The 24,271-nt window shown below is 52.2% G+C and overlaps 1 protein-coding gene across 4 annotated transcripts; it reads left to right on the plus strand.

Annotated features, from left to right (window-relative positions):
* Positions 1-11,875: 11,875 nt before the first annotated feature.
* On the plus strand, positions 11,876-22,741 carry GPR132 (G protein-coupled receptor 132). 4 transcript variants are annotated; one of them, XR_014780954.1, is made up of 4 exons: positions 11,876-11,932; positions 16,549-16,638; positions 19,814-21,109; positions 21,149-22,741. XR_014780954.1 is itself a non-coding variant. In XM_084791946.1 (3 exons), exons 2-3 carry the CDS (start codon positions 16,611-16,613, stop codon positions 20,884-20,886), a joined length of 1,101 nt encoding a protein of 366 aa, XP_084648072.1. In that variant the 5' UTR covers positions 11,876-11,932; positions 16,549-16,610; the 3' UTR covers positions 20,887-22,741. The 4 variants fall into 4 exon arrangements, 3 of the variants coding, with proteins under 3 accessions (XP_084648072.1, XP_084648073.1, XP_084648074.1); XM_084791946.1 differs by having other exon boundaries at positions 19,814-22,741; XM_084791947.1 differs by lacking the exon at positions 11,876-11,932 and adding an exon at positions 14,922-15,070 and having other exon boundaries at positions 19,814-22,741.
* Positions 22,742-24,271: the final 1,530 nt, after the last annotated feature.

A 24,271-nucleotide genomic window follows, 5' to 3' on the forward strand; every position in this document is an offset into this window, starting at 1 on the left:
AGACCTTCCTCTTTCAGTGCCCCGAGTTCAGAGTTTATTCAGAGTGTTTCCATCCGTGGCTTCAACGCTGAGCTCAGAGTGCCGTCGTTGGCGGGGGTGGGGGTGGGGGGTGTCTCTTGGAATCACCTTGCAAGTGTGTGATGTCGGGGCGGGGTGGGGGTGGGGGCAAGAGAAGCTGAGACCCCTGTGGCAGTCCTACACCCACCAGACAAACTCGTGTTGATGATGGTCGACTCAAAGACAGAGCGGCTCAAGGAGGCTGAGGTGAAGAAGCTACACGGAATCAGCAGAGCTTCCAGGAGTGCTGGCGCTGGCCATCACGCAGGCCCTGGTGAAGAAGCAGCTGTGAGTCCAGGAGCTGGTCACTGCCATGCTCACTCGTGTACAGGGCTGCGGCGGAGCTGTGGATGCCTGGAACTTCAGCCTGACCCCAGCCCCTGTGAGGCATGAGCCTCCAGAGGGTGAAGGCGAGAAGAGTTGGTGACCCCGGGCTGCCCCTCCGTACCTACACACACGGAGAGGCTGGCAGGGTCTGTGGCCTCTCAGGCAGCACAAGAGCTGGACCTGCCGCCTAAAAGAACCAAGGACTGTGGTTTTCTGTTTGGGTGTCACACCAGGGACAGGAGAGGTGTCTTCATGGCGTGTTATCGCCCCCTCTAGGGAAGTGGGAGCCACTGGACAGGAGATGTAAATTCAAGTGCTCGCTCTTCTTTCACCCTAATCTTCCTTGTCCTTCTCTGGTGTTTTATTTGGATTATCCCACCCCCCTCACACACACAAGACTTGGTGAAGGAGTTGCTCAGAAGCCAGGCATGGTGGCTCACAGGCAGAGGCAAGAGGATCTCTGTGAGTTCGAGGCCAGCCTGGTGTACGAAGCAAGTCCAGGACAGCCAGGGCTACACAATGAGACCCTGTCTTGAAGAAGAAGGAGGGGGAGGAGGAGGAGGAGGAGGAGGAGGAGGAGGAGGAGGAGGAGAATTAAGAGGAGGAGGAGGAGGAGAAGCAGGAGAAGCAGCTGTTGTTATTCACAGGATCCATTTGGGGTAAATGGGAAACATCTCTTTCTCCACTGTGTGTGTGTGTGTGTGTGTGTGTGTGTGTGTGTGTGTGTAGACGTTTTCCTGTAAGTTATTAGAGTTGGACGATTCTAGCTCTTAAAACAACACTTGAAGGCCGGGCGTGGTGGCGCATGCCTTTAATCCCAGCACTCGGGAGGCAGAGGTAGGCGGATCGCTGTGAGTTTGAGGCCAGCCTGGTCTACAAAGTGAGTCCAGGATGGCCAAGGCTACACAGAGAAACCCTGTCTCGAAAAACCAAAAAAACCAACCAACCAAACAAACAAAAAAAAAAAAACCCAACACTTAAGCATATGAGCAGGGTGGTGAGTGTTCCCAGGTTGCCTGCCTCCTTGTTCCCACAATAAGGTGGCATCTGAAGAAGCTGGCAGGCCTAGACCAAAGAAGAGCTGGCCCATGGTTGGCTCCAGGAGGAGGTGGCATGGGAACAGAGCTCCTGATCTGAGTAGACCTTCTGGGTACCTCAGCCAGTCAAGGGTCTTGGGGGATTAAGGAGATGAGGCTAGTAGCTGGCAGCCCCTGCTGGTGGGGGACGCCTACTCTGGATGCAGGCGTCTTTGGCCGGTGCCTGTTGCTGAACCTTGGAGACCAGCGTAAAGGAGGAGGCAGTGGGTACATTGGTTTGCCTTCTTCTCCCCAGTAAGCAGCAAATAGCCTGGGGCAGGTCTGAGGAGGGAGCATCTGTTTGCTTTCTTGTTTGAGAGAGCGCCTTGCTATGCAGCCCAGGCTGGCTTTGAACCCACAATTTTTCTGCTTCCCCTTCCTAGATGCTGGCATTAAAGACATATGCTGCCATGTAAGGCTAGGATAGTTTCTTGATACAGACACCAGAGACCTCAGCCAGAAAAAAATCTCTCAGGCCACAGTGACAAAAATTCTTCCAAACCCAAGCTGGGGTGTTCTAGGCCCCTGGGGCTTGTCAGGGCTCCTCGCTTGTGTGTCCCACAAGGACAGGAAGACAGGTAGACATGACTGAATATACCTGTTCAAACCTTTGTTTCACTAGTACAGGAATTTAGTCACTGTGTCCTAGGCCTCCTGCTCCATCCATCCACTCCCCTGCTAAGCCCTAGTGTCTGAACAAGGAGGAACAGCCCATCCATGGGCGCGACCATCTGGTGTGGTTGTTGGAGCATGCTCAGTGGGATCTTGAAGCTACCAAGTCCTGCTGGGGCACGTGTACCCAGTGCCTCTTCCTTCACGCTGGGCTCCAAGGTTTAGCAGCAAGCAGGCACTAGCCAAAGCGGCCTGCATCCAGAGTGGACTTCTCCCACCCATAGGTGCTGCCAGCTACTTGCCTCACTTTCTTCAACCTGGCAGCACCCTTTAAACCTAACCCACTGTTTGCTCAGAAGCACAAAGTCCCCCACAGATGAATGCACTCAGCCTTTCGGGCCCTGGGCACAGCCAGTGCACAGCAGTGTGATCCTGCTGTTGTTCTGGGGGGGGGGGGGGTAGTTCGGGGCAAAGTGTGTGGGAAACAAGACTCAGAGTCTGGAAGATTGAGCAGCTGTGGAGATTTGGGGGAAGGTCAAGGCTGTGTCCTTAGGAAACCTCCAGCTTCCTCCTGACCCAGCCCTGCTTGCTAGAGGAAAGGCAGAGTGAGAAAAGAGGCCTCGTGTGGCTCCAGAATCTGGGGTTGCCCTAGGGTTTAATAACAATAGATGGCCAGGTGTAGGTCGGTGGATGGCGTGAAGGAATGGTGGCTGGACAGGTGGACAGGTGGACAGAGGGATGGATGGGCAGCTGAAGACTGGCTGAAGGGCAGCAATGGTAAATGGGTAAGTTCAGAACACCAGAGGCAGGAGCATACGGCCACACTGTACGATCCTTTTAACATTGTTTCATGTTTGAAGACACAGAGCACACGACTGAACACCTCATGAGCTAAAGCAGAGGTCATAATAAATGTAAAGAACACACACACACACACACATACACACACACACACACACACACACACACACACACACACGAACTGCTACAAATATACTGCACGTCCAGACGTGCGGCCTCGGCAAGGCGAGAAGGAGCATTGGGAAACAGCTCCAAACTAATGATCCGTAAGTGTGAGGTCCCTGTCACTAGGGATGACGCAGGGGTAGGGGTGGCAAGTGAACGCATGCCTGAGCGCATTTATTCGCCACTGGATGCCTGAAAGAGCTGAACTGCACTGTTTAAGTTTATACTTCAATTTTTTAAAAAAATCACATATAGGGCAAAGAAGTAGAGTAAGTCCCAAGAACATTGAAAAACAAAGATAAAAATCAACAGTTTAAAAAAACAACTCCATGAAATAGGATATAGTAGAGATTGGTACTGTGATCAAAGATCTGAAAGATAAAAAGCCACAGACTGACAGAGAAGGAACCATTTATCAGTGTTATTCTGAATACATAAAGACCTCTCAGAACTCAACAGCAAAGGAATAAATAACCCAATTTTAAAATAGGCTAAAGATCTGAAGAAGCACGGCGCCAAAGAGGGTGCATGGGTGACAAGTGACAGGAAGCCACACATCATTGCTTACTGTCAGGCCAAAGTAGATGGAAACCCCAGGCATTACAAGCGCACACTGTAATCAGGATGGCGATGCTATTGCCGAACAAGCAGACATCACATACAGACAAAAGCTCATCAAGAAGAGTGCTCAGATATTGCTGGGGAGACTATAGGGGGGTCTGTCCATCTCTGTGAAAGAGCACGTGATACTTGTCACCCCTTGACTGCCCAGAGACTGTGCTGAAAACGTTCAGCAGTTAATTGATTCAAACTGGAAACTGCCTTTTCAACTGGCCAGTAGCTGTAGGCCCATAGTCCATCCAGAAAATAAAGTACCGCTTAGTGGGGGTTGCGGGGGTATGCTAGGAATTGTCACCCATGGGCAGATCTCCAGTGCAACTCTCTTACACAAGAAGCCAGAACCAACAGGCTTCTGGGAAGGCAAAACCAGAGAGGAGAAGAAAATCACTGGGTCTAGGAAGGGACCGAGAACATGAAACAATTTGGGGGCTCTGTGGAGCTCTCATGACTGTGGTAAGGGATGCACAGCCTTGGCACTGTCAAATCTATAGACAAATGAGCCTTGGAGGGTGAGTTTTCTCTAAGCGAACTAAATAATGCAGAATAAGTGGCCAGTGAGGTGGCTTAGTGCACTACGGCATTGGATGCCAAACCTGAGCATGTGATTGGGAGAAGACAGCCGACCCCTGCAAGCTGTCCTCCGTGGCATGGGTACACTCTCATTAAAATACACAAACAAACAAAATGCATTCTTCAAAACAAAAAGAAATCCCAAAGAAAGACATGCTAGCGTATACATCTGTGTTGTCCACATTGTGGGAAGCAGGTGAAACGGACCAAGCACTAGGGACGTAGGGCCCGCAGAAGACCAGAAAGCCTTAGCAGCAGTTCTCTAGCAAACAGACTGAAGTGATAGTTCCGAGATTCCGAGGGCCCAGTCTGGGGGCTGGAAGGACCTGTTCTGCAAGCGGAAGGTTTAGCAGACAGTAACCCACAACTTCACAGTATGCTGGCCTCAGGACCCACTGCAGCCCTCCCTCCGGCAAGGTGGTGGTTCGGTTCGGCTGGAGAGACGGTACCTGGGGTTGTAGATGGGAGCAGCACCCGCAACCTGCTCAGCTGAGCACCCACTCATTCTGTCCCCAGGGAGCCAGCCCAGGGAAACAAGACAGTCTGATGTCACTGGGCAGTAAGGGCAGCTCAGGCTGTGTCCTGAGCACTGGACACACTCGTGGCTGGCCTGGAGACACGTGAGGCTCCTGCAGCTGTGTGTGCTGTGAGTGTGAGCAAACAGGTGGCCATCTGGTTATACTCATTGTGAATTCCTCACCATCTTGATCTTGTGGGCAAGTGAGGAAGCCGCTGAGAACCTAACAGGAGTCAGGGAGGAAGGTGTGCCTCTGGGGTGTGCCTCTGGGGTGCGTGACTTACCCACCACTCCGGAAGATGGGGGGTGGGGTGGGGTGGGGTGGGGGGATGGGGAAGCAGGAAGTAGAGCTGGCTCGCCTGATCAGATTCTGTCTTTGATGGGAGGTGTGCCCTTTGCTGCCTGTGTGTTCCCATGGTAGGGACTGCTTCATAAGCATATGGTGCAAGGGGCTTAGGGGGAGGTCTGCCCGTGCGACTAGGAGGGTGCCTGTTGGGCAGAGAGCCCATCAGCTCCAGAAGCTGCAGTGTTTGGGGTACTTGGTGACTTCAGCCCAAACCTTTCTTGCTAGTTTCAGATGAGGGGAGTCCCCCCCCAGAAGACAGCAGTCAGCAACATGGTGGGATCCCCAGTTTTTGGGAACTGCCGTGGCTACAGCCCCAACAGTCTGTTCCTGAAGGGTACAGAGTGCTGACATCAGCGAGGTGCTTTCCTCTGTGGGTTCCCAGTATCATGCATGTCCGCGCTGGAGGCGTGCGTGGGTGGGTGGGTGGGTGAGTGGGTGCGTGCATGTGTGTGTGTGTGTGTTATGGAGAAGAGACCAAACCACAGTACTACAGTGGGGTAACCCTGGCCTTTAGTTCCCCCACCAGTCCCTTCTGCTTTCAGTTGCAAGGGGAGAGGGAAGAAAGCCGCCCCGCGCACTCTGTGTGCTCCTATGGCTGTTCTGGCCTGGTTTTGTGGATTCCCCTGGCTGGGTGTGGCAAGGGGGCAGGGAATGATGCAAGAACCTCCCCGGCCTCATTATCCTACCTGGGGCCATCACTGGAGTCTGCTCAGAAGCTGGTCAGCTTTGCATCCAGTGCGGTGGACTTCTGGGGTGCTCGAGGGGCTTCCCATGTGTATCCTGGGCGAAGGGCTGGGTGGCTTTGGTTCAGGGGAGAGGAAGGGAAGTTCCCTGGGCATGGAGAGAGACCAGCCGAGGAAGGCCTGGCCACCCGTGCCTTCAGTTTATTTCTAGTCTGCCCTCAGGCCTCTGACATCCAGATGTCACGGAAATGCAATCTGCAAGTCTGGAGTGTAGCCAGATCACTCCCTGACAGAAGAATGATGGAAACTCTCTCGCTGTGTGTGTGCTTATCTCCAGGCAGCTTGGGATTGGGTGGACAAGACGGGTTGATGCTCCGGTGTGCACTTCTGCATTTCTGCACAGGCTCCAGGCTGACTCATGGGAAAGACCCTTAGAACAGATAGTCCCAACCTCTCGGGGTGGCCTTTCTTGCTGGGGTTCTTCCTGCCTCAGGAGACCTTTAAAGCAAAAATTACCAGTTCCTGGAAGCTGCTGAGAATGGATCTGGGGGCTGAGAGCATCCAGAAGGGCTGTGGGGCTAGAGCACAGTGACCAGAGAGATGGGCTGTGGTGGAGAGGGCAGTGGTCTTTCCTGTGTCTTGCTTGGCCTGGCACATAGTAGGGGGCTGGTCATTAACAAGATATCTGCCTCACTCCTCCTTGAGTCCTGGGGGCTGGTCTTGCAAGGTACCCACTAGCTGCAAATAGCTCTCAGTCTCAGGCCAGGTTGCCGCAGGAGAGCCACGGGGGGGGGGGTCATGGAGGTCACAGGGTGCTGCAGAGTGTCACAGGGGGCCATAGGGTGCTGTGGAGGGCCACAGGGTGCCGTAGAGGGCCACAGGGTGACACAGAGGGCCACAGAGTGCTGTAGGGTGCCACAGGGTGCCACAGGGGAGCCACAGGGTGCCATGGGGGGACCACAGGGTGCTGCAGGAGGCCACAGGGTGCCATGGGGGGGCACATGGTGCTACAGGGGACCACAGAATACTGCAGAGGGCCACAGGTGCTGCAGGGGGCCACAGGGGGCTATGGGGGTCACAGGGGCCACAAGGACTGTCTACAGGAGCACCCCTGCTGCTGTTGCCTCAGAGAGCATCAAGGATGACCAGGGGTACTCAAGAGATGGAATTAGGGACAGAAAAGATGCCTGGAGAAAATGGAGAGGACCCAATGGAGGTGGGCACAGCCTGCGCTCTCCTCCTAAAGGAGACTTAGGTTTCTCACACCATCCCTATTGCCTCTAGGGACTTGTATCTAACGGATGGGGCTCTGAGATCCAGAGCTATGGGCTCTGGGGCATACCTGCCTATTCCTCCTGTTCTCAGGGATAGGATGACACCATTACAAAGCAGAAGACAAGAACAGAGCCCAAGAGAGGCACAGACATGGGGTTTCCTCAGGTGAGGTGACCAGCAGATGCCCGAGGTCAAGTCTGATGGGAATGCACAGAGAGGAAGAGAAGGTGCCACGGAGAGCCAGAGCTGTCCTTCCTGTCCCAGCTAAGGGCCCCGCTGTATCCCAGCCTCCAGGGTTGCTCATAGCCAGCACTGCTAGCTTGGCAGGTGTGTGGGTAGGCTCTGGACCCTAACTGAGCCAGCACGGACTCTTCCTAGGTTATTTCCAGAGGTAGCGATGGAATGTTCCATGTTTCCACACTAAGGAGGGCAGCTGGTCAAGACACTGCCCCTAAGGTTCCTCAAGGCAGGTTCCCACACCAGCCCCGGCTGCCCTGAATCCTTCTGAGTGCCCCAGGCTCTCCGGCCTGCCCCACTCAGACTGCCACCCTGGGAGACTGTGCTTGGACACAGGCAGCAGGCTTCCTGTAGCTCTCTGGCTTTGCAGTAGTGACTCCATGCCCTATCCGCTGATGCTCTCAACTACTCAGCTGAGGAGGCAGCAGAGGAGCTGCTCCGGGAGATTCTGGTAACTCCAGGCAGAGGGGCCTCACCCATCCTCCCCTCCCTCCATCCCTCCCTCCCTGACACGTGGAAAAACAAACTTCAAGGCCAAACTCAAGCAGCTGCCTTTGATCGTGAGATAAAGATCTAGGACTGGTTTCTGAAAGTTTGAAGCTACCAGGTCAGCTAACCCCATGGGTTAGGTGTGGTTGCCACCTTTTCTAGGGTTAGAGCAGCCTGGGCCCAGCTGGGACGCAAAGAAATGCTGTTGAAAGTAGTGACTCGTGATCCATACTTGGACTGCACCCCTGTCAAAGGAACCAGGGTTCTGAGAATTAGCAAGCCCTTGGGTTGACATATCTCAAAAGCTGATTTCCTTCTCCTTCCTCTTCTGTTGTGGGCGGGGCCTGTTGACACTTCCTTTGCTAGGAAGCCTCTTGCCCTTTTGTGTATGACAGGGCCCACTCCATAGAAACCTCCATTTCCCTTCTCCCCTCGACACCGGTAAGGCCCAAAGGTGGGAAAAGCAAGAACAGAACCCTTCTCTGAGGGACAGATGATGCCGAGAGGAAGGCGCAGTGCCTGATGGGCCCCTGATAGCCCCCATCTCTGCTGTGGGATCAGGTATCCTGCTAACCCACAGTGAACCCACTAGACAGGCAGCTAGGTGTTTGGAAACAGATGAACATCACGACAGACCGTGCGATCATCAGCACAGAGGCAGCTTGTCAAATGTGGGGCAACTTCACTGTCACCAAGAACAATGACTCCTGGGCCCGGAGTGATGGCTCAGCAGTTAACAGCACCAGCTGCTCTTGCAGAGGTCCTGGGTTCAATTCCCAGCATCCACACTGTGGCTCACAGCCTTCTGAATGCCAGTTCCAGGGGGATCCAATGCCCTCTTCTGGCTCCTGTGGGTACCATGACAGACGTACATAAAAGCAAACACCCACACACATTAGAAGAGGAAGAAGAGGAAGAGGAAGGAGGAGGAGGACTGGTTGACAAGCATATATCAAAGACGTAGAAATCCATAAATCTTACACTCCTGTTAACAGGCTGTCCTGGCTAGTTCTGTGTCAACTTGACACAGACTAGAGTCATCTGAAAGGAGAGAACTTTAATTGAGTAAATGTCTCCATAAGATGCAGCTGTTAGGTATTTTTCTTAATTAGTGAAGGCCCAGCCCATGGTGAGTGGTACCATCCCCGGGGCTGGCAGTCCTGGCTCTATAAGAAAGCAAACTGAAGCTGGGCATGGTGGCGCAGGCCTTTAATTCCAGCACTTGGGAGGTAGAGGCAGGCGGATCACTGTGAGTTCTTGTAGCCTGGTCTACAAGAGTCCAGAACAGCCAAGGCTACACAGAGAAACTGTGTCTCGAAAAACCAAAAAAAAAAAAAAAAAAAAGAGAGAGAGAGAGAGAGAAAAGAAAGAAAGAAAAAAACAGCCTGAATAAGCTATGAGAGCAAGCCAGTAAGCAGCACCCCTCCATGGCCTCTGCATCAGCTCCTGCCTCCAGGTTCCTGTCCTCCTTGAGGTCCTGTCCCGACTTTCTTCAATGATGGACTATGATGTAGAAGTGTAAGCCCAACAAATCTCCTCTACCTGCTTTTTTGTCATGGTGTTTTGTCACAGCATAGTAGCCCCTAAGACAGAGGTCTGGGGGCGGGGGTGGGCGAAGCGGTCCACGTGTCCATCCATGGAGGACATGTGTCTATCTACAGACAATAGATACGCAGCGTCCGTTCATCTTACAGAGGAATGCTATCCAGACGTGAGGAAGAACCATTCAGATGCCCCGGCTGAATCCAGAGGACACTGTGCTGAACAGTGTGAGCAAGCCATGCAGGACAAACAGTGTTTGATGCTACTGACACTGAGGCTGGCCGCCTTTGTAGAGTCAGAAGGTTGGATAATGGCGGCGGCAGCTGCATGGGGTGGTGTTACTGAAGGCCGACTTTTAGCTTGACAAGGTGAGAAGGCTCTGGAGACAACAGTGGATACTGTTATTGAAAGGAAGTACTTTTGAAAGAGTGTGGCCTGGCTGGTGAGACCTACGTGGTTTGCCATGCTGTGGCCTCCGGGGCAGGCACACAAGAAGAACTAATAAACCTGAGAAGGACTCTAACCATCACCTATATGTTGGGGGATGGTCTGATGTATTTTGATGCTAATTACTGCTTGCTGTCTGTGTGACCCACCCTTTTGCTTAATAAAAGGGCCATCCCACCTGGGCAGGGCAAAGGAGATAGCTGGGGCTAGGAGAGAGAGGAATTCTGGGAAAAAGAAAGACCACCAGGAGGAGAAAGGAGAGAGACCTGAAGTGAAGAAAGGAAGGCTGCCATGGGTTAGATGGAGGAGAAGCACATGGCCGGCATGGATGGAGATTCAGCCCAGAGAAAAAACATGAGCAAGTATATGGTCTTGTGGATGAGAGGTAACTTAATAGAAGCTATTAGAGGGCTGGAGAGATGGCTCAGAGGTTAAGAGCACTGACTGCTATTCCAGAGGTCCTGAGTTCAATTCCCAGCAACCACATGGTGGCTCATAACCATCTATAATGTGAGCTGGTGCCCTCTTCTGGCCTGCAGGTGTATGTGCAGCCAGAGCACTGTATACACAATTAAAAATAAATAAATCTTTTTTTAAAAAAGAAATTATTATAAACAGATGGCATGAGATTGAGACAGGGATCCCATGCCTGCCCCATTATGGGAGGTAGTTTAGAGGATTGATATCTGCCCTGCCCCAGGTTAACTAAGGCTATTTTAAAATATAAAAAGTGTCTGTGTCTTGATTGATCGCTAGCCGGGCCTACAGGTAATACAGATGAATTAAAAAAAACAATACCTACAGATTCAAAAGACAGCTGCTTCTCCTTGTGGTAAGTAGAAGGTGGAGCTCCCGAGGAGGCTGATCAGGTTGTAGGAGGCTTTGTCCTCTTGTCCCGTGTGGGAGGCACAGTGGCATCGTGGTGGACCAGGGGGGAGGACCTTGCTTGTGCCCTAGATCCCTTGAAGGCACGGCCCATGAACAGCTGCTTTCAGAAAGTTAAGATGAATTCTGTCTTCAGGCCCACGTGTCAGCTGCCTGCCACACCCTGAGGGCCAGGTTTCTAGGGACTGTGCTGCCACCCATATAAATATGTAAATGTCTGTTAGGGGTGGTATGAGAGAGAAAGAGGCCTCCAGCTCCGCAGCCTTGAAGTCTGGCATGGCTCTCAGTGAGGGGAAGTAAAAAAAAGGACTCCTGTCCTTGGACTTACCCAGGGATGTTCTGCCTGGGTCATGACCTTTCAAGCGGCCCTGTGAAGCTCTGCTTCTCCAGAGAGCTCTTCTGAAGGTGCCCCTGGACTTTCTTCCAGAGCCTTCACTACTAGAAGAGCCAAGACTGAGCTGGAGGCAGAGGGGGATGACGGGGATGGAGCCAGTCGCCCCAAAGCCTGAGCCAGCCTTGGGGCTGAGGGTGGTTGTTAGTGGTAGGAACAGCAGTACCCATTTGGCATTTTCCAGAGAAAATGGGCTCCGTTTGCATGTAAGGCGTATGAGCCCAGAGCCACAGGAGGCCCTCAGTGTGGGAGGCTGCTCCAGCAATGCCGCCTGCTTTCTCTCTAGGGTTCATGGGCGTCTTCACGAGGAAAAGCGTTTGCACCCATTGGGTGAGGGCTTTGTTCTGAAATAAAGGGTGGTTTCTCAAACAGAGCCGGGGTGGAGGTGTACCCCTGCAGGGCTCTGCCCCCCAGAAAGGATCAGCTGGGATGGTAGGATGCATGCAAGGCACCAGGTAGGTGTTCCAACCAGGAGCAGTGTGCCCCACCTGTGCCCTCCTGACTCAGGAGCTTCCCATGCCAAGGCCAAGGTGAAAAGAGCTGGATGTGTGACCTGCCCATCTGCCTGGGAGCAGGTGGGGACCAGTCCGTATGGAACTGCCGGGCAGGGCCACACCGGCCACCATCTCTCAGCTCTCAGTTCCTGAACAAAGGCGAAGCCTTGGCCATGGATAGCATCAGAGCAATGTCAAGCATGTCTGGAGCTGTTTCCTGTCATTCCGACCCATTGTCATCACAGTGATGTAACCCTTACGCTCAGCCTGCATGCAGGGTTGTGGTTAGGGGAGTTTCAGAGTGAGCATGCTCAGATCCCCGCCACTTCCTGAGAGGTCGCAGTTGTGCCTGCAGAGGGGTGCTCACTCAGTGCTGCCTCAGGACGGACAGGCTTGGGTAAGTCAGTGGATCCTAGATCTGGGAGTGGGCCTCGGGGGCAGGGGACAGACCCTCCACAGTGGTGTCTGAGATAAATGTGATTTGGTGGTACAATAGTGGGGCTTGACACTAAGTGTTTAACCAAGGCCTGTCCCTAAGAGGAAACCCAGGGAGACAATGGCATACATGATACTGCCGATGCGCCAACCTACCTGGACTCTTCTGGAAGAGCCTTCCCCCAATTGTAGGTATAGCTGAGGGATCGGACTTCCTCTTACAGGGAACAGGGGGGCCACAGAGGCCTTAGGGAAATCCTGGACGCCATGGTTGGTGGGGTGAGGGCTCCTTTTTTCTTATTTCTTTTCTTTTCTTTTTCTTTTTTCTTTTTGGTTTGTGTGTGTGTGTGTGGTTTTTCAAGGCAGGGTTTCTCTGTGTAGCCTTGGCTGTTTTAGACTCCCTTTGTAGACCAGGCTGGCCTTGAACTCACAGTGGTCTGCCTGCCTCTGCCTCCCCGAGTGCTGGGATTAAAGGCGTGCACCACCACGCCCAGCGAGGGCTCCTCTTTCTAAGAATTGCCTAGGGGCAGAGGCAGGTTTCTGAGGAGGGATGAATGGGACAGTGGAGGCTGTCTGGCCAGGAGGCCAGATCCTGAGGCTGGCCACTAACTAACTTCTGAGTCCAGGCATTTGGAGTGCTGGGCGAGGAGATTGTGTAACGTCTGCCGGATTGGTGAGGCTAGCCGGACAGGCACATGCAGTGTGCAGGTTAGCCACGGCGAACTGCAGAGTGAGGTGAGCAGTTGGTATGGTCTTTCTGATGAGGGCACAGGGCACGATGTCTTAGGGGATTAACACAAAGAGGATGAGGACAGAGATGCCTGGGGGAGGATGTGACCTGCAAGAGCGGCTGGCACAAAGGCTCAGCTTAGACATCAGTCAAACTGAAATATGCATTAAAACTCAGCCTTGAGAGCGTGGTGTGGGGGTGGGGGGTGGGCCTCAGATCCACATGATTCATGTATGGTTGACATTAGTAACATAATAGTTCCTGTGCAAAGGGCTCTCTGAATCTGAGAATGGAAATGAGGTTGAAGACACATTTTTGCCTTTTCTTTGCATGTGCGTGCGTGCGTGCATGAGTGTGTGTGTGTGTTTCCACGTGTGTGGACATATATATGTGTACACACGTGTGAATGGAGGCCTGAGACTAATGTCCCAATCATCCTCAATTGCCCTCCTCCCTCTTCCCTGAGGCAGGGTCTGCAGACAGAGCTGGTCTTCTGCCACCTCCACCAGGCATTTCTGTGCATTCTGGGGATTCAAATATAGGTCTTCATATTTGTGTGATAAGCACTGAGCTGTCTCCCCAGCTCTCCACCCCTCAGGAGTCTTGTGGGAGGGTGGAAAAGTGAAAGACCCAAACAACCAGAGATTCCTGTGGTGTAGCGATGGGGCCCAGCATGCTGGTGACTTGACTGGACAGTCTAGCCACCCAGGGCTACAATCTACCTCTCCAGGCCCAAGGGAAACGAGCAGGTAGATCCAGCAAGTGGCAGAGACACCAGCAAGTGGCGGAGGCAAGCTATGTCCTTCCTGTACTTTCCTGAGGAAAGCTCCACAGTCAAAAGGTGGCAAACAGTTCAGAAGACTGGCAGTGCAGTCGTCAGTGTAAGCAGAGAACAGGGCTCCGGTGTCGCAGGTGTCGCAGGTGGCCTCGGGGATTCCAAGCGCCTTTCTCCTCAGAAGCTGGGTCCACTGTGTGGCGTGGGGATGGCTCCAGAGGAGCCTGGAGACAGCAAAGTGGAAGTGGGAAGGTTGGTGAGAGCTGGGTGACCAGGAGGAAGGTGTGGTTTGAAGGCAGGCTGGGTAACAACAACATGACAGTGACGGCTGATGGACAAGGGGAAGTAGGGGTGTGGCCGGAACTCAGGGCAGGTAGAGGCGACATCTGGGTGACAAAAGCCAGTTCGCCTCATAACTTGGAGGCTACAGCAATACAAGTGGCGTGCCAAGGCCATGTGCCATGATGCCAGTGGTGTCACCCTTTGTCCAAGAGATCCCTTGCTGGGGTTGATGGCGTTCAGATGAGATGCAACCCTAAAAATGGCTCAGGACGCCAAGGGGGAAAAAAATCACTGCTTGACAGCCGGGCGCGACCCCCACAGCAAGCAGAGAGGGCAGGGCCTCCCTGGTGAAGAGGACAGACACTGATCCTTCCCTTCTCTCTGCCCTTTCTACCTCAGCACTTAGCTTAGGCATTCATTAAGACGGCCTAGTCCAGTTACACTCTCTGAGAAAAGCCAAGCCCCTTCCTACGCAAGAAATGGCTCAGTTGTCGCAAGAGGTCTACAACAACTGATCTGGCCGGGTTAGGGACCCTCGGAGCTTAGACAGGAAAAGGGCCCTGAGTGTACTGAGCAAGACCCTTTAGAACAGAGAAGACTGACACCAGAGAGGGAAGGGGCAGGTAACCTGGCAGGCTGGGAAAGGGACAAGCCTAAGGCATGTCGTGTTCTGAGAGCAAAAGGCAACGTTTAGAATACAAGATCAATAGCTGTGTCAGGGCTGGGGGCCACCCAAGACCAGCCACGGTGAGGGGCCACATCGTAGTGTGGGGATTCAAGGGAACCCCGCTGGTGTCCCAGAGCAGGCTGTTCCTGCCTGAGCCTCATGGCTGACCTCCTTTGATGTGGGGGTTGATGCCCTGAGGTTTTGAGACAAGACCCAGATATGGCTATCACAGTCTTGTGTTGCCCTATCTAGGCTGAGCAGTCAGCCCTAACCGCCCACTCTGCCCCCGTGGCCAAGCTGTGTCCACGGGTGACAGGCGCTTCATCTGCGGCCGGGGTGGTTTCCACTAGTACGCTCTCGTCACAGAAGGGAAGTGCGCATCATGTTTTCTGTTGAGTCCTTGCTTCCTCTGACTTCTGCAGAGTGGCTGAACACTAGGCACCCTGCCCCATCCCCCTCATACTCAGGGCTGCCTGGTGCTCAGGATGAACATGGTGCAGTCCCTGCTGGCTGGCTCTGAGGGTTCTCCGGAACGTTAACTCTGGTTGCAGGAAGGTAGGCGCAGGCCTCTCACTGCTCTGACTGTGGCTCCAGGCCCCGTCCATGCGGTCCTCTGCTTGGCTCATTAGCTAGAAGGAGGGTCAAGGTTAGTAGTATTTTGAATTTGGAAGGAGAGGAAGCTTTCTCGGATGTAGAGCAGAGAGTGGCCAGGAAGCCTTTAAGGCCCACAGCCCGCTCAGGCCTGAGACCCAGAGGGACAGACAGACACCTGTCCCGGTGTTCAGCCGGTCGATGCGTGATGGGGTGACGGAAGGAGCCTGATGAAGGATGATGCCTGGCAACGGCTCTTCTTGATCTTCCTGGCTTTGCTTCTTGCGTGTACCGAGGTATTACTTTAAATGTCTCCAGAGGTCAGTGAACTTCTGTAACCACAGGTGAATGGTTTGGCTTCCTGTTATTTCTGGCTTTCAGAAACACTTGAGAAGGAAGCCAGGAAGCCTGGTATTGATGTCTGTGTGCTCAACTCTGATTGGACTAGCTTCCATGGAATTCCACTGGCCACCCCCCAAGGCTGAAGCACTTTGGACAGGTTCTACAGCTATCTGCCTGGCTGAGCGACAGCCCTGCGTGTGGGGAGCAGGGGGTCTGGATCCAGTGAGGAGCCCCCTGAGGCCCAGTGCCGGCCTTCGTCTGCAGGCCTGGGAAACACATGGGTCCTTGGGCTTTGGGGACTGTGACTGAGGGTCCTCCAACACTGAGGACGCACTGACCTCTTCACCTAGGTGACATGAAGCCTCCCGTCACACAGAGGGGAGGGATCCTCCGGTTTCTGCAGTCCACAGCTCCATGTGCCGATGGCACCTTCCTCAGAGGGCCCTTGTCCCCTTCACATTGCTGATGTACTAACATATTGCTTTTGGGTCACACACACTTAACTTTTTAGGTCATTGTTTAATCAGGAAAAAAAATTTAGGAGGAATTTTAGCAAGCTGAAAGTTAAACTTTCTTAACGTTGTTGGAAGCTGTCTGGAGAATTGAGCTCTGAGATATTTGCATCTACTAACTGTCATGTAGCTTCAGGGTACCATGTCTTCAGTCTCTAACACGCTCCCCTGGTGGCTTTTACCAACTTGATAGGCAGAAAAACAAAACAAACAACAACAAAGCCAAGAACCTGTTCTTCAGGCTTATTTTGCGTTTCCTGGCCTTGGGAGCTTTTCTTCTGTGGAAGCTCCTGCACCGGCAGCTTTGCCAACTCTAACTGACAAGCAGCCGCTTTAACTATGGTACCCAGGGGATTCTCAGAAGCTCTTTGGCTCCCCCGGTGCCTGGTTCTCTCAACCGGGTTACCTCTTACTGACTGGGGGAAGCTCTAGGATCTTTGTTGAATGAGTCAATCCGTGTGATTTAATCTGAAATGCTGGGATTGCAGGCATGCGACACCACACTCCACACTTGCCTGGCTGGCTGGCTGACTGGTTGGTTTATTCTTATTGGGTTTTTGTTGTTGTGGTTGGGTTTTTGTTTTATTATTATTATTATTATTATTATTTTTTTTTTTTTTTTTTTTTTTTTTTTTTTTGCGTTTTCACCTAAATCCATTTCAACTTGTTCTCTCTCCAGGTCATTTTAAGCTGTCAGTTCCACCTTTACAGGGCGTTCACACATCTCATATTGGAGCCACCATGAGATCGGAACCCACCAACGCACCAGGTGAGAGTCTCATTCGACTTAGACACTCAGGAGGGCCCACAAGAATCCCTATATGGTAAACTTTGTCTCATCACTTAAAAACTAACATGTAGATTCCTCTGACTCAGAGATGCTCTATCAAGAGCTCAAGATGCAATGGTCTGGGGATGTGGCCCAGCTGATTAGAGCTCTTCTTGAGCACAAAGTCATGGGTTCAATTCCCACCGTTACCCAAAACCATGTCTAGTAAGTGGCACATGTTAATTGGTGCATCTGAAACCCTCCTGGCCCAGAGACTGTCTTAATCAACCAACCAACCAACCAACCAATCAATCAATAGAACTCAAGACATACTCACTTCATAATTGTTTTGACAAGTGCTTGAGAAAACCAGGCACAGAAGTGAGGAGATATTTAGCATTCCGGATGTACACTTCCTGTGAAAGTGACAAGTGGTGAGTCACGAGCCACTGGTATCCCAAGAGGGCCGTCAGGAGGTCCCAAGACCAGTTGGCCGGGAGTTTCCCATGGCTTTCCCTGGGCCACCCCTCACTCTTCTTTTCACCTCAGAGGCTCCTCTTTATGCCAAGAAGGAGCTTCCCAGGTGCTCTGAGGGGCTGTGGGGCTGTGAGGGCTACACTCATCCTCAGATAGTGTGTGTGGCAGAACCTAGGGTCCTCAGTGAAGACCCAAAGGCTTATGTGGGCCTGAGCACATGACAAGGGACAGAGCCACACCAGGAAATCTGTGTCTGGATAGTGTAGTGTTGGGAAAGGCCAGGCCCCAGCTTGGTCCCAGATCGTGTTTCTTGCAGTGTTCAGTAAAACTTCATAGTGTATAGGTGGGGTGGGGTGGGGGACAGAAGTGGAGTGTCTGAACAGGGATCCAGTGGTGAAATGGAGACAGGACAGAAGGACAGGGCTTGTCTGCACCAGGTGGTGGGGACAGGCTCCCATGCCCACCTGAAGGTGCTTTCACAATGGGAAGATAGCCACCCAGGTAAGGAGAGGTCTAAAGGCCTGTAGCTGCCTATGGCTCACCCTTCACTGCCTGCTGGCTTCACACATACCCAAGACATACTCACTTCATAATTGTTTTGACGAGTGCTTGAGAAAACCAGGCACAGAAGTGAGGAGACATTTAGCACTCTGGATGTACACTTCCTGTGACGCTGACGCTAATGGTCTCCAAGGCAGCTCACCACTTCAGGAACCTCAATTTCACTATCTCTAGATATGCTAACAGCATTGACTCTGAGTGGTGAGCAAGGGTACCCAGATTGTGGGAGGGTGGCACTCCACACCAACTGCCAAAAAGGTAGAAAAAAGCCAAGCAGAAGCTGGCTAGCCCTGAGTACCGTGGGAAGGGTTGCAAAGCAGAGCAGGCACTGTGGAAAGTAGCACAGGCATCCTCAAGAGTAAACACAGTAGCCACATGACCCAGCAAGCTCGCTTTTGGGTGTACTCAAAACGGAGACAGCAGGGACAGAAGTCAGAGTCCACCAATGCTCACAGAAGCATTGTCCATAATAGTCCAATGGTGGCGAGCGGCCTAGAGTCCGTGCACACACGACACATAGTAAAGTGTATGTATGTTCACTGTGGAATGTCTCCCTGCATGCAGTGTCCTGACGGGATGCTATTCTGTCTTAAAAAGACAAGATATGGGTGCTGGAGAGATGGCTCCAAGGTTAAGAGCACTGACTGCTCTTCCAAAGGACCTGGGTTCAATTCCCAGCACCCACACGGCAGCTCACAACTGTCTATAACTCCAAGATCTGACACCCTCACACAGACATACATGCAGGCAAAACACCAATGCACATAAAATAAAAATAAATAAATAATTTAAAAAAAAAAGACGAGACATTCTGGCACATCCTTCAATGTGGATGAACCTTGAGGACACTACGCTCAAGAGAATAAATCTGCGATGATGATGTGTCCATTTGTGTGAGGTCCCGCTACAGAGGCAGGGAGAATGGGAGGGAGGGAAGCTGGGAGGTCAGCATTTCTAGAAGAGCCTTGGTCTGCAGAAGAAGAAGCTGGAGACTGGTAGTGGTTGGGCTCAGTGCAGAGGATGTACTTAGAGAGACAGTCAACTGCATGCTGGGTAATGACTCGGATGAAACATTTCGTGTCATGGTTTTCATCAGAATCTTAAAAACAGAGGCCTGGAAAATCTATCAGTTGCATAAGAAGGTTTCAGGCTCTGTGGCTGGGGACAGGCCATCTTCCTGACAAGAAGCCCTCACCTGGGGAGCAGCGGGGTTCTCACCCGAAATCCCGTCACCTACTCACATGGCCGGAGTCATCCTGATGGAACCCATCCAGGCTAAGGATGATGACATGGGCAGCTGAGTCCCAGGGAGTCTGGGAAAACTGGCTGGGACACCCAGAGCCACGCCAGCTTGGGGGACACATTGTTTTTCTGGACAGTTGGGATGTCTGTGTAGATAGGTCAAGAAATCCTCAGGCCCTGGAGTCCTGAGGGAGACCAAGGACCAGACACTAACCTGGGACCCCAAAATCTGATCCATCAGATGGCCACTGTGGCCAGAGAAAGAGGGCGTGGGGAAGAACTTAACGTTCCCCCCCTCACACACACACACCAGCATCAAGGCCTGGGGTTGATGTCGGCCACAACAAGTCTCTGGTCCCACTGGTGTCCTCAATCTGGAGTCTTTTGAACTGATGTATTTAGCCTGGCATCTGTGAGGCTTCTCTCTTATTTAAAACTTTTATTTATTGCCGGGCGGTGGTGGCTCATGCCTTTAATCCCAGCAGGCAGAGGCAGGTGGATGCCTGTGAGTTTGAGGCTAGCCTGGTCTACAATGGGAGTCCAGGACAGCCAAGGCTACATAGAGAAACCCTGTCTCGAAAATCAAAACAAAACAAAAAAAGTATTTATTAATTGTGTGTGTGTGTGTGTGTGTTGCATTTGCCACAGTGCACATGGGAAAATCAGAGAGTACCTTTCAGGAGTTGGCTCTTTCCTTCTGCTGTGGGATCCTGGGATCAAACTCATGGATCAGGCTTTGCAGCAAGTAGATTTTACCTGCTGAGCCGTCTCTCCGCCTCACCACCATCCAGCTCCCTACCTTTTCTTGGTTACCGGAACTCTCCCTGGGTTCCCTGGAGGGGGGGGGGAGGCTTTCCCATAAACACCTACTCACCCTGTTGTTTCTGTCCCACAGGAAACACCACCTGTCCTGAGACATACCCCCCACTCTATGAGGAGAGCAGAGTACTCCTGGTGGTGGTATACAGTGCAGTGTGCATGCTGGGCCTCCCGGCCAACTGCCTGACTGCATGGTTGACACTGCTGCAGGTGCTGCAGAGAAACGTGCTGGCCGTCTACCTGTTCTGCCTGTCGCTCTGTGAGCTGCTCTACATCGGCACGCTGCCACTGTGGATCATCTACATCCAGAACCAGCACAGATGGACCCTGGGTTCACAGGCCTGCAGAGTGACGGCTTACGTCTTCTTCTGCAACATCTACATCAGCATCCTTTTGCTGTGCTGCATTTCCTGCGACCGCTACCTGGCAGTGGTCTACGCACTGGAGAGCCGAGGCCACCGCCACCAGAAGACCGCCATCAGCGTCTCCGCATGCGTGTTTATTCTGGTCGGACTTGTTAACTATCCGGTGTTTGAGATGAAGGTGGAGGAAAGCTCCTGCTTTGAGCCCCTGGTGATGGATGCGAGAATAGCCAGCTACCATTACCTCCGTTTCACCTTTGGTTTTGCTGTCCCTCTCGGCATCCTCGCGTTCACCAATCACCAGGTTTTCAGGAGCATCAAACAGAGCCTGAGCCTGAGTGCTGCACAGAAAGACAAGGTGAAACACTCAGCCATCGCAGTTGTCACCATCTTCCTGGTCTGCTTCGCTCCCTATCATGTGGTGCTCCTCATCAAAGCGGCCAGCTTTTCCTTCTACCGAGGTGCTGTGTGTGACTTTGAAGGCCGACTGTACACAGTCTCGGTGGTGTTTCTGTGCCTGTCCACCGTCAACAGCGTGGCTGACCCCATCATCTACGTGCTAGCTACAGACCACTCTCGGCAGGAAGTGTCCAGAATCCACACAGGGTGGAAAAAGTGGTCCACAAAGACAGATGTTACATACTTAAAGGACTCTGATGAGGTGCACTCACCCACAGCACTTAGAAGCTCATACACCTTCCCCAAACCTGTGCACCTTCAAGGAGCGCAGCCAACTGAGCTCGGCCTATTGTGCTCACCCGAGAGACTGCCTGAGGAATTCTGCTGAGCCCACTCTTTCTTAGGGGAGGATGTTCAGCCTCAAAACCAGCACGAGTCATATATTCCTGGTCCTTTGAGCCATCATCTGGGGTGTCCACAGCACGGGAGAGGCCTTTCTGGAAAATACGCTGCTGTTTTTCCCTTCCTAAGGCCGCTGACACTGTAAACATCTGTTCCTTGGATGCCCAGGACCTCCAGGCTCCCCTGAGGAGAAAGTGACAATATGCTAGGTGGCATATCCCTAGCCTGCCAGGGACTCAGTATGCTAGGGGGCATCTCCCTAGCCTGCCAGGGACTCAGGGAGCACATGGCTGGCAGGAGAGCACCTCAGCAGCAGCTTGCTCAGCAGGGCCCCCAGCAGCCATCAGCAGGATACTCAGCAGAGCGCGTGGCATATGACCTGATAGGCTACGCTTTCCAGCATTGTCCAGTGGCTGTCCCAGTGCATCTTGGGGCCTTCCACAGAGGTGGACATGAACTGCATTCAAGGTCACCATCATGGTACCTAGGGGCTATACACAGCCAAAGAGCCATGGGGGACAGGAGTCCAGCCGTGAGGGTACCCACTGGGGCCTGGTTCTGAGTAGACACAGTTGTCTTCTAGGGGAGCCATGGGGCATGGTGACCAGTTGCTCCAGATCCTAGTAGCCCCATACAGCCTCCCCAGGACCCCCTCAACCATTTATATTAGAAAGTGCCAGTGGTCACCCCAAGAAGAGATTGGTATAGCTGCTACCAGATAAGGGGATCTGGCATGTGTTGATGCTTGTTTTTAAACTCTATTTATTTGGGGTGTTGAAGTCTCTACCTCTCTTCCACCAGCACCCTAAAACTGGGTAAGAGAGAAAGAAGGTTAATGGAGGGGGGTGCAGACCCCTTTACTTCTCCCAGCTGCTTAGGGTCAATTGGGTTCACGTGCAACAATACCAGTCTCTGTCAACAGCAAATGCAGCAAGCAGTCTCCTCCGAGCCTCTGAGTTGAAACGTTTCTCTCCATCTCTGGTCTCTCCAAACTGCTACAGGCCTCAAGCCACCACCGGATGCCACCTCTCTCTGGGCTCTTGGACTTATCTTCCTTAGAGACCTAGCCCACGCCCTCTCCGTGCCTGGGGCAGGCAGTTACTGGCTGGCAAAGACCACGACCTGAAGGAGGCAATTATCAGCTGTGGACAAAGTAAAGGCCAAAGTAAAATCCCACACTTGGGATTAAAAACAAAAACATATTTACACAACATAACTGAGTTTACAAAGAACCCAGAAATTCCATTACAGGCATGCCTTTCTTTGCCTTGCAATTTCTGGCCTTGGCATCACAGTGGAAGTAGGCTGGGGTTCCTGAAAGGGCAAGTCAAGAGCAAGTCCCACTCTGCCCCATCTTCTCCAGTGTTGAGTTAAATCCCAGCTCTGCCATAAAAGCTTTGTCTAGGCAGAGTCATAGCCATGCTTTTGTTAGCTACCTCACTGGGTCACTCACTGCAGAGACTGACTGAGCGCGCGCGCGTGCGCGCGCGCACACACACACACACACACACACACACACACACACTCATTCACACACACATACTCATACACATACACACACACACACACTCATTCACACACACATACTCATACACATACACACACACACACACACACACACACACACACACACGAGATTCCCAACAGAGCCAGGTGTGGTGGCAAAACCTCTAATCCCAGCACTCAGGAGACAGAGGCAGGCGGATCAGTGTGAGTTCAAGGCCAGCCTGGTCTACGAAGTAAGTCCAGGACAGCCAGGGCTACACAGAGAAACCCTGTCTGGAAAAAACTAAAAGAGAGAGAGAGAGAGAGAGAGAGAGAGAGAGAGAGAGAGAGAGAGAGATTCCCAGTACACTTGGAGAGCAAGGGCCTCGGAGCTGACTCCCCTGAAGCTCACACATCACAGAAGCTGCACAGAGGCTGAGATAAACAACATCCGAGGTTCACATTTGTTCTTCCTTGCAAGAAGTATTAAGAATAAAAACACAAACATAGAAATTGATCCTAACTTCTCTTTGCTATTGTTGCTTAATTTTTTATTTCTTTGAGACAAGGTTTCCTGGAGCTCAGACTGCTCTTAAACGCACTAAGTAACAGAGGGTGCCCTGCTGTCTCACGATTCTCTTGTCTCCACCTCCCAAGGGTGGGATTACAAGCTTGTACCACCAGCTCCTGAGTGGCTCTCTGGTGGGTTTTGTTTGTTTGACTGACTGGTTTTGGTTTTTTTATGTGTGTGTGTGTGTGTGTGTGTGTGTGTGCAAATACTCTCTCACTCAAGAGTGTGTGGGTGTGAACCACATGTATGAAGACCAAAAGTTAACTCCTGATATCTTCCTTGATTGCGTTCCACTTTGTTTTCTGAGGTGGGGCTCACATTGAACCCAGACCTCTCCAATTTGGCTAGATTAGGTGGCCTGCTTACAGAAAGGCATTCTTACCCTCATGCCTCAGCTTTTTTGCTTTTTGTTGTTGTTGTTGTTGTTGTTGTTTTTGGAGACAGGGTTTCTCTGTGGAGCTTTGGCTGTCCTGGACTCACTTTGCAGATCAGGCTGGCCTCGAACTCACAGCAATCTGCCTGTGCCTGCCTTTAATCCCAGGCGGAGGCAGAGGCAGAGGCAGAGGCAGAGGCAGAGACAGGCAGATCTCTGTGAGTTTAAGGCCAGCCTGGTTTACAAAGTGAGTCCAGGACAGCCAGGAATACAAAAGAAATCTTGACTTGAAAAACCATACACACACACACACACACACTCATACACACTCATGCGTGTGTCACCATGCCTGGCCTCAGCCTTTTGTTTAGTTTTGTTCGAGGCAGGGTTTTTCTGTGTAGCCCTGGCTGCGTAGACTGACCTGGAACTCACCGACCTCCTGCTGCTCTGTCTCTCACACACAGGGATTAAAGGCATGCGCTGCCACTCCCAGGCCTGGGCCTCAGATTTTATGTGGGTGTTGGGATCCAAACTCTGGTCCTCATCTGTGCAGCAAACACTTGATGAACTGACCCATCTTTGCAGCCTCTCTGGTTCCTTTTTTTGGTTTGGTTTGGTTTGGTTTGGTTTTTCCAGACGGGGTTTCTCTGTATAGCCTTGGCTGTCTTGGACTTGCTTTGTACACAGCCTGGCTTCAAACTCACAGCGATCTGCCTGCCTCTGCCTCCCAAGTGCTGGAATTAAAGGTGGATGTCACCACACCCAGCTCTAGTTCCTTCTTAAAATAAGACATTTTTTAGCTCCACAAGTACACGTTCTTTCCTCTTGGAGGGCCAAACGTAAAGACAAGAAGGTGAGCCCTTGGAACATGGGGACCAGGACTGATGTAATGTGGCATTGGTGAAGGGCAGGCAGGTGGAGCAAGCTGTGGGTCCTCCAGGG

This window comes from Acomys minous (genome assembly GCF_964271855.1).
Source record: "Acomys minous genome assembly, chromosome: 8".
NCBI lineage: Eukaryota > Metazoa > Chordata > Mammalia > Rodentia > Muridae > Acomys > Acomys minous.

Bases quoted from the DNA above. Each gene is read 5' to 3' on its own strand.
- GPR132 (XM_084791946.1), top strand. From the start codon at position 16,611: ATGAGATCGGAACCCACCAACGCACCAG. The intron at 16,639-19,813 runs GTGAGAGTCTCA...TCTGTCCCACAG, and splicing joins GGAACCCACCAACGCACCAG to GAAACACCACCTGTCCTGAG.